This window comes from Chroicocephalus ridibundus, chromosome 3, assembly GCF_963924245.1.
Source record: "Chroicocephalus ridibundus chromosome 3, bChrRid1.1, whole genome shotgun sequence".
NCBI classification, from domain to species: Eukaryota; Metazoa; Chordata; class Aves; order Charadriiformes; family Laridae; genus Chroicocephalus; species Chroicocephalus ridibundus.
The window spans coordinates 90,865,878-90,878,413 of record NC_086286.1 but is presented as its reverse complement, the minus strand read 5'-3'; the positions used below and the strand labels follow the sequence as shown (position 1 = coordinate 90,878,413).

General features: G+C 45.5%; 1 protein-coding gene across 1 annotated transcript; it reads left to right on the top strand.

Annotated features, from left to right (window-relative positions):
* The first annotated feature begins 768 nt into the window (after positions 1–768).
* On the top strand, positions 769–12,536 carry PRSS35 (serine protease 35). The gene is made up of 2 exons (XM_063330096.1): positions 769–925; positions 6,954–12,536. Exon 2 carries the CDS (start codon positions 6,970–6,972, stop codon positions 8,209–8,211), a length of 1,242 nt encoding a protein of 413 aa, XP_063186166.1. The 5' UTR covers positions 769–925; positions 6,954–6,969; the 3' UTR covers positions 8,212–12,536.

Below are 12,536 nucleotides of genomic sequence, written 5' to 3'. Positions count from 1 at the left end.
GGGAGGCACTTCTCACTTGGCCTCTGAGGCCCGGAGGAGTGGGGCTGGGGAGGAGAAGGGCACCCAAGGGGAACGGGGCCAGGAAGGTCCCTGAGGAGCAGGGCATCCCTGAGGATTGAGACCAGAAGTGTCCCTGAGGAGTGGGGCAGCCCTGAGGAGCAGGGCACCCCTGAGGAATGGGGCCAGAAGGGTCCCCGAGGAGCGGGGCTCCCCTGAGGGGCGCAGGCTGGGAGGCGCGGACACGTCGGGGGCCGGGAAAGGGCCATTCCCCACCGCCGCAAGCCCCATCCCGGCCCGAGGAACCGCCTGAGGAGCTGGCAGTCGCCGTCCACCTTCCCCAGGAGTCCTACGGCAGGTCGGGGCGGAGCGGCCCCTCCTGCTGCCACCGCCGCCGCCCGGCCCCGTCGTGCCCGGCAGCCCCGGCCCCACACGCAGGTGGCGCGGTGCGGGGTCCCCCCGCCATTCCCCCCGGGATGGGGTCCCTCCGCCTCCCCGCTTGTCTCCGCCCCCCTCTCCTTCCCCCCTCCGCGTCCCGTCCCGGCAGCCTCTCCCGCCCCGTCCCGTCCCGTCCCTAAGCGGGTCACCCCGGCTCTCCGTCCGGCGCCGGGAGAAGCCTCTCCCGGGGCGATGCGCCTCCCCGCCGCGCAGGCAGAGCCCCTTCTTCCCATCCCATCCCAGGAGATACCGGGATCTGCCTCCGCTCCCCTCGGCCCTCCCCTTCTCACCCTCCTCCCTCTCGGCTCCTTTTTCCTTTTTTTTTTTTTTTTTTTTTTCCCTTTTTCCATCCCCTCCCCCGCCTGGGAAGACCTGGCCGCTCCCCCCGCCCCGTCCTCAGTAGCCGCGGGCGCCGGGCGGCGGAGGGAGCGGAGCCCGCGCCCCGGGGCTGTGGCCGCCTTCCCCTCCGTTCGTCTTTGCGGGGTGCCAGGTACGAAAGAAACCTTTCCCGACGCCGACCGCGGGGAGGAGAGGCTGCCCGAAGAGACCCGGTCGGGGCAGGGCCGGGTGGGCAGGCTGGGAGATGGGGATGGGGGCTGCGGGGGGCTGCCCGGGTGCGGGGACAGGGACAGGGCAGCCCGGGTGCGGGGACAGGGCAGTCCGAGGTGACGCCCGTAAGGTGATCTTCTTTTGCGATGTCGTTCTTCCTACACGGGGCGTTTATATATATATATACACATATATATATAAAAATATGATGAGTCTGAGCGATGTCAGTACCTTGGGCTTGGCAGCTGGAGGGTTTTGTATGAAGCTCCTGCCTTTTTAGCCTGATGGATATGTTTTTGATAGGACTAAAATGCGACACGTTTCTTTGGTCCTTATTTAATTATTATTTTTTTTTAAATGTATTTAATTTGAAGCTGGTTTCACAAGACGGCTAACAGGATGGAAACAAGGCGCATGTTGGGCTTTCGGGGGCTTGTGTCTGTGCCGTGTCTTCTGCAGGGAGCAGGCGAGGAGCCTCTTCACCCTTCAAAACAACCTCTGCTTTAATTCTGATTCACCCCCTCAGTATTCGCGCTACCAGCCCCGCGCTCTTCTGGAACAGACGCTAATTTTATCCAGATTTGTCACAGCTGGAAGCAGATTTATCTTGGAATGGCAAAGAAAGCCGTGCCAAGGTATTTAACTTGCAGGCTCTGGAGAAAGGGAACTCCTTTGGATCCGACGCGGAAAAGCAGAGCAGGACCGGGGGATGGCTAAAGAGCTGTAGAGTTAAACCCTTTCTCTCCAAACCCTCGCCTTCTTCCAGGAAAACCCTGGGCTTTAACGTGCCAATGCATAGGAGCGGCCGGCAGAAGCGGAGCGGGCAGTGGAAAAGCGGCCATCCCAGCAAAGCACCCCCGGTCCCCGCCGTTCCTCCGGCTGCTTCCCGGCCGGTGCCCGCCCGTTCCCGTCCCGGGGGGGGGGGGGGCGCTGCCCGGTGCCGCCCCGGCTGGCAGGGCTCGACCCCCGACATGCGACCTCCCCCCCGTCCCGACCGGGAGGAGCGGGGAGACGAGCCCGGCGGCGCGGCGGGGGGGGGATCTGGGAGGAGCGGGGGCTACCGTGGGGCCAGACCGGGACCCGGGGGACCGCAGGCAGAGGGTTGCCGGGCCGCCGGCTGTCCGGGCGCGCCACCGGGCGGCCGGGAAAGGGAAAACCCCGTCGGAGGGGAAGCCCCTCGTCCCCCGTTGCCATTCATCGTCCCCCGTTGCCATTTCATCGTCCCCCGTTGCCATTCATCCCGCCCCGCTCCCGCCCCTTTCTTTATTTCCCCCCTGCGTGCGTGATTTCAGAAATGAGCTGTCAGGCCTGCCGTGTAAAATTAGTTCTTCTTATGCCGACTGGAGCTGCTTAAATGTTGTAAGAGCCAGGAGTCGCAGTGGGCTTTTCTCCATAAATCTGAGGCGAGGAGGAAGAAATGTATGCACCGACATACAGAGCGAGCACGCCCGCAGGAGTGAAAGGGGCGGTGGCGGATAAGGTCAGGATAATGGTTTCTTCCAGGGTGTGCGAGAAGTTCCAAAAATTGTTCTCTCGTTTTGCTTAGTCAGAGTAGAACTGTGAATTCCAACTTTCAGGCCATTTCAAGAATAAGGCCAAAAGCAGTTAAAGGAGCTGGTTAGTGTAGCAGCGTCTGAAAATTGCATTTGAAATTATGTAAGCTTAGTCTGAAATGTGCTGACTTTCCTACAATAAGAAGGAAACCCCAGAGCAGAGGATGCACTGAACAGACCAAGATAAAATGCTGCCAGGTAGCAGCAGCAGACTTTTCTTGTGTCTGAGCTAACACTGGCATGTAAATTCACTCTGGGGCAGTCTGAAGAGAAACATATTCTAGTTCTGCTTGAATACAATGCATTTGAGATGCATTCTGCTAGACTAAGATAGGTCATACTGACAAATTATTTGAAGGATGTGCTGAAAAGTTAGGACATGGGTAGGTTTTGTCCTGTGAATGCAGAAAGATTTCATGTTGGAAGCAAGATGTGAGAAGAACTGAAAATACTTTTCATTGTATGCATACGCCTGGCAGCTGGAATGCCACCAAATAGGGAGTCATCACCATTAACAACTGGTTTTGGCAACGGGAGGGAGAATTTCAACATTTTCATGAGGCTGGGGATCGATCTGTCACTTTCTAGTTTCCATCTTCTGTCTTCTCTGAAGCAATTCAACCTACCATAAGGGCAGAGCTGACTCAAGGCTTCTAATTATTGTAAGCCAACCCAAAATTTGTATGGGAAAGGACCGAAGGAAAGGAGAGGGCAGAGCGGCTTGGGGTTTGGAGGAACAGTGGAGAACAGCGTGGCAGAAAGTCTGAGTAAGATGTTGAGGGTTTTTTCTTGCTTCCAGCTTGTCGCCTTCTCAGGGCCTTTCCTCCTTCCTCTGTAGGCTGTGTTCTCTCTCCCCTTCTCTCACCCTGCAAAGGTGTCTTTGCAGCCGTCTATCCATTTCCATCCCCATCATCTGGCAAGAGTAACCCTCGTGTTCCCCCTTGCTGGCAACCTGTGCTGGGCCGCTGACGTTGCCCATGCTTGAAGTTGGCCTTGCTTAAATGGTAGAGATTGGGTTAGTAAAACAGAGCTTATGTCCGTGGCTGTAAATGACAATGCTGCCTAGTAGGACCACTCTCTGTAATGAGAATTACCATTTTCATCAAGTTCCTCGGCTTGGACCCCTTCCAGTTCTACTGGAAGTGTAGTTAGTTCATTATAAGCAACAAGTGGTTCATTATAAATGATGAAAATCTTGGCTTTCAAGACTGCCTTTGTAAATAGTGAGCACTTGAGTATAGTATTTCAAATGGGAGGCTCCAATGCATCTATTTAGGGTTGTGTGCTATGTTTTTTTTTCTTTTTAAAGAGTGGCAGAAGGGAGCCATAGTACTCCACCCATTTGGTTGCAGAAAGTCTCTCTATAAAGCAAAGTTAGTTATGGGTCCAGCTGGGAAGACCTCAGCCATCGCAGTGGAATGACATCAACCCAGGCACCTCTAAGGCTTTCTATATGAACTAGCAGTAAGTGAATGAACTTTCCTTAGGGCTCACGAAATGCAGCTACAGAGAAATATCAAATAGCCAGAGCCTGAGGAAGGGCTGAGAAAGCGAGGAGTGTTCTAGGGAGGAATGTGAAAAAAGCATTCTCAAGCTTGACAGAACTGGGTTTCTTAATACCTTGTATCTGTTCAACAGCTATATTCAAAGCAAATGAAAACCAGCTTTTCTGCGTTAATAACACATTATTTATCATCAAACCATACTAGTTTGTGACAGGCTGAAAATAAATAAAAGGACACGCTTCCTCATGCAACATGTAGTTAAGCTGCGGAACTCCTTGAGGCAGAATATTATGGGTACAAAATTTTATAGGGGTTCAAGGGAAGATTGGGCAACTATGGAAGAGAAATCCACTGAGGCTTCCTCACACTACAGAAACTACCTCTGGTTTACAGCCCATGATGTGCAACTGGTTGTAAACTGAGAGATTATGAAGGAGGAGGAACATACATGGTTGCCCTCTTCTTGTGCTCTACCCAGGGCACCTGCACTTGGCCAGTGTCAGAATCATGATTTTAGGCCAGGCGGACCTTTGGTCAGGCCAGGAAAGCTATTCTTATGTTCTCATCATAGTATTTCTTTATTTTGAACACCTTATCATTTATCCATAGATATGTAAAACTATCATTCCTCTTCAAATTTAGTACTAATTGAGCAATAACCAAAACAATACTTTGAAAGTAACTTTGTATAACTTTGTATATAAAAGCTAATGTTTAAATATGTGCATTTCTGCTATACCAATAACCTAGACTTGTATGGTCAACTGATGTCCCTCTGCAAAATCTTGCACCTGGGATGACTCTGCTCTGCTTTCAAAACCTTCACATATCTTTTAGTATGACCACATATGCCCCAGAGCTTAGGCCTGTGAGTCACTGAAATCTCCAGATGTCTTGTGAAAGTCCACACATCTTCTCCAAAACCTGAGTTAGCTCCTTTAAAGGCAGGGTGGGTATCTTTATACTGTATTTTAAAGTGTGTTTTATGTATATCCTAGTAAGTAAACTCTGTGTCAAAGTTGCTATTCCACGCAGGCAAAGGTGAAAAGTGTCAAAAATTACGTGAAAACAAAACCACCCTCTGAATTTGGCATCAGAAGCAACAAGCTATGTTCGAACCTTTGTGCTTATTTAGCTATAAAGTGGTAATTATTACCTATTATAGGCAAGAACTATGTCTATGTGGTGAAGGTGCCTCAAAATTCTAGCAGTTGTTGGTCTGTTGTACTGCTTTTAAAGTGATGTTACCACTTTTTTTTTTCCATGTTGCATAAATACTGCTCTTTTTTCATGCTAAATCTTTAGCTAACTTCTAACCAGGCTGTTTCACTGGGTAGCAGTACTCATATTATTCTAATCTAAGCTCAAGGAAAGCAGTTATCTTTCCCCTGGTTTACACTGCCATTACAATGTAAACCAGAGAGCTTAACCACATACATATCCTTGAATGGCTTGGCTTTTAAAGTTTAATCATAGGCCCTTTCTTTCTGCACGGCTGAGGTTTCCATATAATGGGAATGAAGGATATGAGAATGGAGCGCATCTTTCCCAATGGCAGCGGCCAGTAGTTGGTTAATGCCACTGACATCATTGCTGCCAAAGGAGAAAAATGGTCTTTGCAGTAATGGTTTGAGCTCAGAATCAAGACTTCTGGGTTCAGTTTCTGGCTGTGCCACAGACTTCTAAGAATTTTACATTCTTTCTGCGTGTTTCCCAACTACAGATGGGAATAATAGTGCTTTTGGTCTTTTCCATTTAAAGTATTAGCTCTTTGTGTGGTGCATCACCCCATCTAGGTGGGGCTTTCCACATGTGACCGTAAGGCACAGACAGCACAGTTCCTGCAGCCTTTGTGGGATCCTGCAGGAAAAAGGCGTGTGATGAGTCATCAGGCTTGTCCCTCCTACTTGGCTGGGCTTTCCTTCATGTATATAACCAGGAGACTCCTCTAGACCAGGAACCTTCTGCTTTCCTCACTCATCTGTCCCTTCCAACCATGGATTTTGAAATTCTCTGGTATCTAAGAGAGATCCAGATGCCAACATAGGAAATGAATGAGAGCTTGGTGGCCACAGCGCACAGGGAGGTACAACGCAGGATCTGCAGGAGACCTCTGCCTTTCAGAGCAGCAGAAGCTGAATGCATTTTAAATGTGACTTGCCACCTTGTTTAGGTGCCCAAATTGCTCCGTCTGTCAAATCCAGACAGCATAAAGTTTGAAAGGGGAAAGGAGATGTTTTTTATAAGTTGGTTCCTTGGGAGAGCAATTATCAAAATGCCATTTTCCACAGCAGTCGGATTCACAGGTCTTAACTGGTTGGGTAATGCAGAAACACTGGTGACTTTTAGGTCACTTAAAGCTGCTCCTTTTTGGCCATTACAGGAAAGAGCACAATTGGTCTGGTTTCCTCTGGGTTCTGAGGTCTCATGAGTGTAGTCTGGCTGTCCATCTCTGCCTGGATCCCAACTTTTGAATGCGACTTTTGAATGCATTGGTGGTTTTCAACCGTGTTCTACCTACAACCAGTAGCTATAGAGAAGAGAAGCAGAAGTGTAAAACGTAATTGCATTCTTATAGGATAAATAAAAAACAGGGCACTGTACAGAGTGGAATGACTCAGACTACTGCCCTACTGAGGGAAGATCAGGTAAAACTCAGCTGTTTCCACCTTCCAGTAGGTAGCTCAGCATGGATGCTGGCTGGCTGACTCGTCTGCACCCATCTTGCTAGAGACTGTTGGAAGCATCAGAGGCAATACAGGGAGTATTTGAGACATTTCTATTTTAAGCAGGGTGTTAAATTCTGTTCTGCTGATGTCAGTGAGAATATTGCATGATTATGCTTTGAAGATACTAAGATAACTGTGTATATTTGCAATGCGTATTTTCAAATCTCTCTTTCTTGTTTTAGAAAAAAAATAGATAAAATGGAGCACATGTTACTGCTATCCATACTTTTCGTACCTATATTGGGTCTCAGTAATGGAACAGAAACTGAACAAGATTTTACTTGGCACTTAAAGAAGATTCCCCAGATTGTGAGCGAAAGAACTTTCTCCCTTGACAGCCCTAAATTTGAAGCAAAAACCAAATTAGAGCTGAACAGTGTATGTGGAATTGAATGTCAAAGAAAATTGCCGGTGCCAAGCCTGTCTGACTTGAAGGACCTCTTATCCTACGAGACCATTTTTGAGAACGGCACACGGACCCTGACTGAAGTGAATGTCCTTGGACTAGCGCTTGACCCAGCTGGAAACACAACCACGCGAAGATCTTCGAGAAAGAAGAGGCAGATATATGGAACAGACAGTAGGTTCAGCATCTATGACAAGCGGTTTATGACCAACTTTCCGTTCAACACAGCTGTGAAGATCTCCACTGGCTGTAGTGGCATTCTCATTTCCCCCAAGCACGTGCTGACAGCTGCCCACTGTCTGCACAACGGCAAGGATTATGTTAAGGGCAGCAAAAGGCTGAGGGTGGGCCTGATGAAGACAAAATCCAGAGGTGATGGCAGGAAGCGCAAAGCTGCTAAGAGGAGTAGGAGAGACGTTTCTGCGGCCCAAGAGGATCCCGGAGCTGCCACAGAACTAAGGCGACGATCCAAAGGTGGTGGGAGAAAGCAGCGGAGATCTGGGAGAAAGCAGGGGACCTCAGATGGCGTGCCCTCCTTCCAGTGGACCAGAGTGAAGAGTACCCACATCCCCAAAGGCTGGTTTAAGGGTGTTTCTGGGGATATTGCCCTGGATTATGATTATGCTGTTCTTGAGCTCAAGCGTCCCCACAAAAGGAAATACATGGAGCTGGGAATCAGCCCAGCAATCAAAATGATGCCTGGGAGCATGATCCACTTCTCAGGCTTTGACAATGATCGATCTGGGCAGCTGGTCTATAGATTTTGTAGCATTTCTGATGAGTCCAATGATCTCTTTTATCAGTATTGTGATGCTGAGCCTGGCTCCACTGGGTCTGGCGTCTATCTCCGTCTTAAGGAGCCAAACAAAAAGAAGTGGAAACGCAAGATCATCGCTGTTTTCTCAGGCCATCAGTGGGTGGATGTCAATGGTGAACAGCAGGATTACAATGTAGCAGTAAGAATTACTCCTCTCAAATATGCCCAGATTTGTTTCTGGATACACGGGAACGATGAGAATTGCACACAAGGCTGAAGAGAGCTGAACCCGACTCACTTAGCACCCGTATTACCATAGAGTGAAAGTCTGCTGCAGCAGCTACTGGAAGAACATCACTCCACATCAGGACGGTTTTGAACTCAAAGCTCACAAGGAATGTTATGGTGACTTGAGGAACACTGAATTGCTGGGGGGTGGGTAGAATTGTCAAACAAAATATTTCTAATTGTAATCAACCCTAGATATGCACTTAAAAATCACAAACTATATTTATGTTTGCAATTGTGATAAAGTCAAAACTTTCACACCAGAAAAAAAAATTTACTACATCTCTTAGTAATTTTTTTTCCAAGGGAAGGATTGAAACCTCTCAAACCATTATTATTAAACAATATCTATTTTTCCAATGGATTTGCCTTTCTCAGGGTTCTGTTCCAGTTCTTCCAATGTAAGTTGTGCATACAGCACATAACTGTATGTGCAGAATGATCCAGAGAACTTCATGAGACCAAGACATTATTTTGGCATTCTCTAAAGACCACAGCTCCACGTTGAGAAGCACCAGTCTAGCTCATGTTTGTTTGTTTGGAAATCTTCCTCCTCTGGTTGCTGCAGGAACCCTTCCATGGAAATCCCAAATTTCTGTAGCAGAGGGTCAGATCTTAAAGACAAGTTTCACTTCATTGCTCAGTAAAAACAGCAAAAAGAAATTAATGAACATAGAAGTTTCCATGTTTGGAAGAAGAAGAAACATCAGGACATAATGTAATGCCTTTAAATCTTCTTTGAGAAGCTATAGAAGTTTTAAACACATGCATTTGCGTTCCAATTAGTATTTGGACAGCTGTAGGTTTAGTTTCTAGTCAAATGTTTAGCTTTACCACTGGGAGAGGTCGCTGACTTCTGAAGTGGTCATTTGACAATCATTTAGAGCTTCACAGATGATAGATTTTTTGGGTGCTAACAATTTTTGCAGTTTTTGTAAATTACTTTTATACAAGCTCAGCTTCGTAGATAGGGTAGTATGTATTAGACTGGGAGTTGGAAAGCAGTATTTTAGTTTGGCTTTATATGGTTTTGCAAAATGGGTAGGTTTAATTGTGTCATATTCAGACTCCACCTCATGTAGCATGAGTTACGATATTAAACTAAAAATTTCTCCCAATTAAATTATACCACCTACTGAATGGTAGAAGTACTATCCTGTACCTTATAACAGATATCTTCTTAGGTAGCAGCAGTAGTTTGCAAATGATTTGGTTCAATATGTCTGCTGAACCATATACTTAATGAAAACACAAAGTGAGCTTGACTTTTACACACCTTTAAACACAAATCACCTTTTTAAAAATTGTTGTCAATTGCTACACAAGTCTGTATCTTTTATTTTATACCAAGATTTTGAAGCGCACAGGATTATTATGGTGCTACATTAATCTAATAACACAAAATGATACTGTGTATTTCCAATCATATCCTTTGGGTTTCAATACTTTTAAGATTATTCACCACCATTTTTTTGATCATAAGTTTATGCTGACCAAAATACATTTTCTTCCTGTGCAGAAGAAAAAAATATAACAAGTTTTAAAAATACTATTTGTTTGTTGGTATCTTTGAAATATGCTTGTAATATCTTCTGATGAAATAAGATAATTTTTAATAACCCACTTTTTTGTAGGTGATTGAAAGTATAAAACCTGACACTTTGAATGTGCAGGCAGCTTTCTTTGTCATATTCTTGCCAAAGCATAAAAATTTAAGACTTGCTTCCATACCATAACTCTATCAATATTTCATTAATTGGAAGAGATCTCACTTTAAAAGAAACTATTTCTTTTAACGTCAGCCTTTCCAGGGAACACTTAACTCTTTTTTGTTATTATTATTATTTTGTGTGATTGTTTGCAGAAAACTAATAATTTTTAAATTTTAGAAATTAATGTCTAAGAATTTAAGGTTAATTATTTTTTATTGTTATTAACATCTCTATTAAGACGTATGGCTTTGTTGACAGTAATTTTAAATCACCTCTTTCCAGTATTTAATACTCTCACTCTATGCAACGGGCCTACAATATTCTTTAGTTGGCTCTGTAATGTTTTTCTTAAGTGCCTTTTTCCATAGTTACTGTGATATATAAGGTGCCACATCATTAATCCAATACAAGTCAACCTAGGTGTACGGATTTTGTTACAATTGTTCTCACTATTGATTTGGGTCCAAAACTGATCGAAATAAGGTGGCTAAGTAAATTCCTTGTTTTGATGAGTGTTATTTACGTGTGCTCCTTAGGAGCAGAAATATAATCTATTTCTTTATTAGTTTGGGAATCAGGGACAAGGTAAGAGTGAAAAATGTTGATGTCAGCTTTCAAATGGTCTTTTTGTAATAAGCATCTGCTATAAATACCTCAGCCACAACCTGAAGTTCTCATACCAGGCTGATAGTAAATGTTTATCCTCAGAGGATAAATATTAGATGCTCAGTGCCTCATTCTATGGTACTAAGAGATTAAAGAGGCTGGCCAGAGCAACATAAAAATTAATCAAAACTATATATACACTCAAGCTCTGTCTCTGAGTGCACAGGCACAAACACATGCAAATGTCAGGGCTTGTGGAGCATGTGCCGTTTTGACTGGGTCAGCGCCTTCAGGCAAAGGAATGCAGGCACAATAAGACATGGAAAAAATATTATTCCTGTTGTATTTGTGTGCCAGGCAACATTTCAGTCTGCCACTTGGCCTAATAGAGAAGGAAATGCTTTATGTAGGCATTGTGACTGCTTACTACAGGGATTTCTGAAATAGTTTGTAAGTTGAGTACTCGCACACAACCCCAGGAGGTCAATGTCCCACATAGAGCTCTTGGTACCAGCCACTGCAAACAGGACAATAATTTCTGAGCCATGATAATCTCGGAGTTCCTTAAAACACCTGCAGTTGGTATCTAGTTATCAAGGGAAAACATGTGGAGGGGGTGTTCTTAGTAGATCAGATCTGCTGTTGTCTAGGACAGGAGCACCAAGGCTGGGTTCCCAGCCCGGAAGGGGACAGAGCCCTTGTGATGTTTGCCCAAAGGATTTTTCCCTCTTTCAAGTAGCAGGCTGTACATCGTTTGTGTTCATCAGTACTAATACTTTTCCATGAGAGTTGCTATAGTAGATAATTTTTTTTAACTGTATGCCTGGCTTTTGGAAAAAACAAACTCGGTCAAATCCTTTTTCTGCTAGGGGGTCACCGACAATTTGTAAAGTTAACAAGTAAGTTTTTCCCTGGGCCAAAGATAAGCCTCATATGCAAACCGCTAACACACAGAGACCAGCTTCTGCAAGGCATTTGTGCGTGCGTTTAATTTGGGGCTCGGAGACATATGATGGAAGTCAAGGGCATTATCTGCAATGTGAAAAATTAAGTCCAAGTTTGTATTACCTTAACAAAAGAAAAACACAACGTTAGGTAGCGAAGTTCTTTCTGTCATATGAGGTATAGAGTACCCGATGCTTTAAAAATTGCTTAAAGAAACTCCTTCATTCAGTTTATAATATACCATCCAAATTTTGCAGATTTATGAAGTATGAATTAGTGCAGAATATGGCTTAGGTAGAAAAGGAATTAATCTACTTGTGGAGGAGAGAAGCAGCTGAGGAGTTCCTCCCATTCTGCTGATAAGGGAGCAAACAGCAATTAATACAGAAAGAGAGAGCAAGAGAAGCAGGTGGTACAGAAGACCAGGAAGATGGAGCTGGTATGCAAGGGGTAAAGAAAGTGTGAAAAGTAACAGCTGAAATGGCTGCAAGGTAGCAGAGGGACCTATTGTAAGAAAGAGTAGGCAGCTGGTAAAGACACAACAGTATAAATTGAGATGTAAAGATCACAAGTTACATGAACAATCTCCTTTCACAGTTAAAGATGAGGCTGTTCTTCCTGGCCAGCAGCGCCAAGCAAAAGGGCTGTGAGAGGGCTCGCGTTCTGGCAGAGACCACTAGCAGGCAGAGGGTTTGTGACCCTGATCCAAAATCCCTGTCCAAAGTCACAGGGATTTTGCTTGTGCCCATTTAGGGTCCTTGGGAAGCAACGGATCTGTGTCCCGGCCAAAAGGCTCGGCAGCGTGAACCTCCCAGCACAGCGGGTCACCACGGGTGTAGCGAGTGAAGGGAGCTTCTTTCACTTCAAAGTTTCTCAAACCTGGCATTTTGCTGGAGTTCCTGTAAAGGCTGTTCCCCATTGGAAAAAAACACCCAAACCAAACAAAAAAGCCCCAACAAACAAAAAATCTCAGTCTTGAAGCATTTAAATGTTGGCTTCCTTTTTTGCATGTACCTACAAATTCTAGCCAATAAATTTTTTTTCAAATACC

Bases quoted from the DNA above. Each gene is read 5' to 3' on its own strand.
- PRSS35 (XM_063330096.1), top strand. From the start codon at position 6,970: ATGGAGCACATGTTACTGCTATCCATACTTTTCGTACCTATATTGGGT.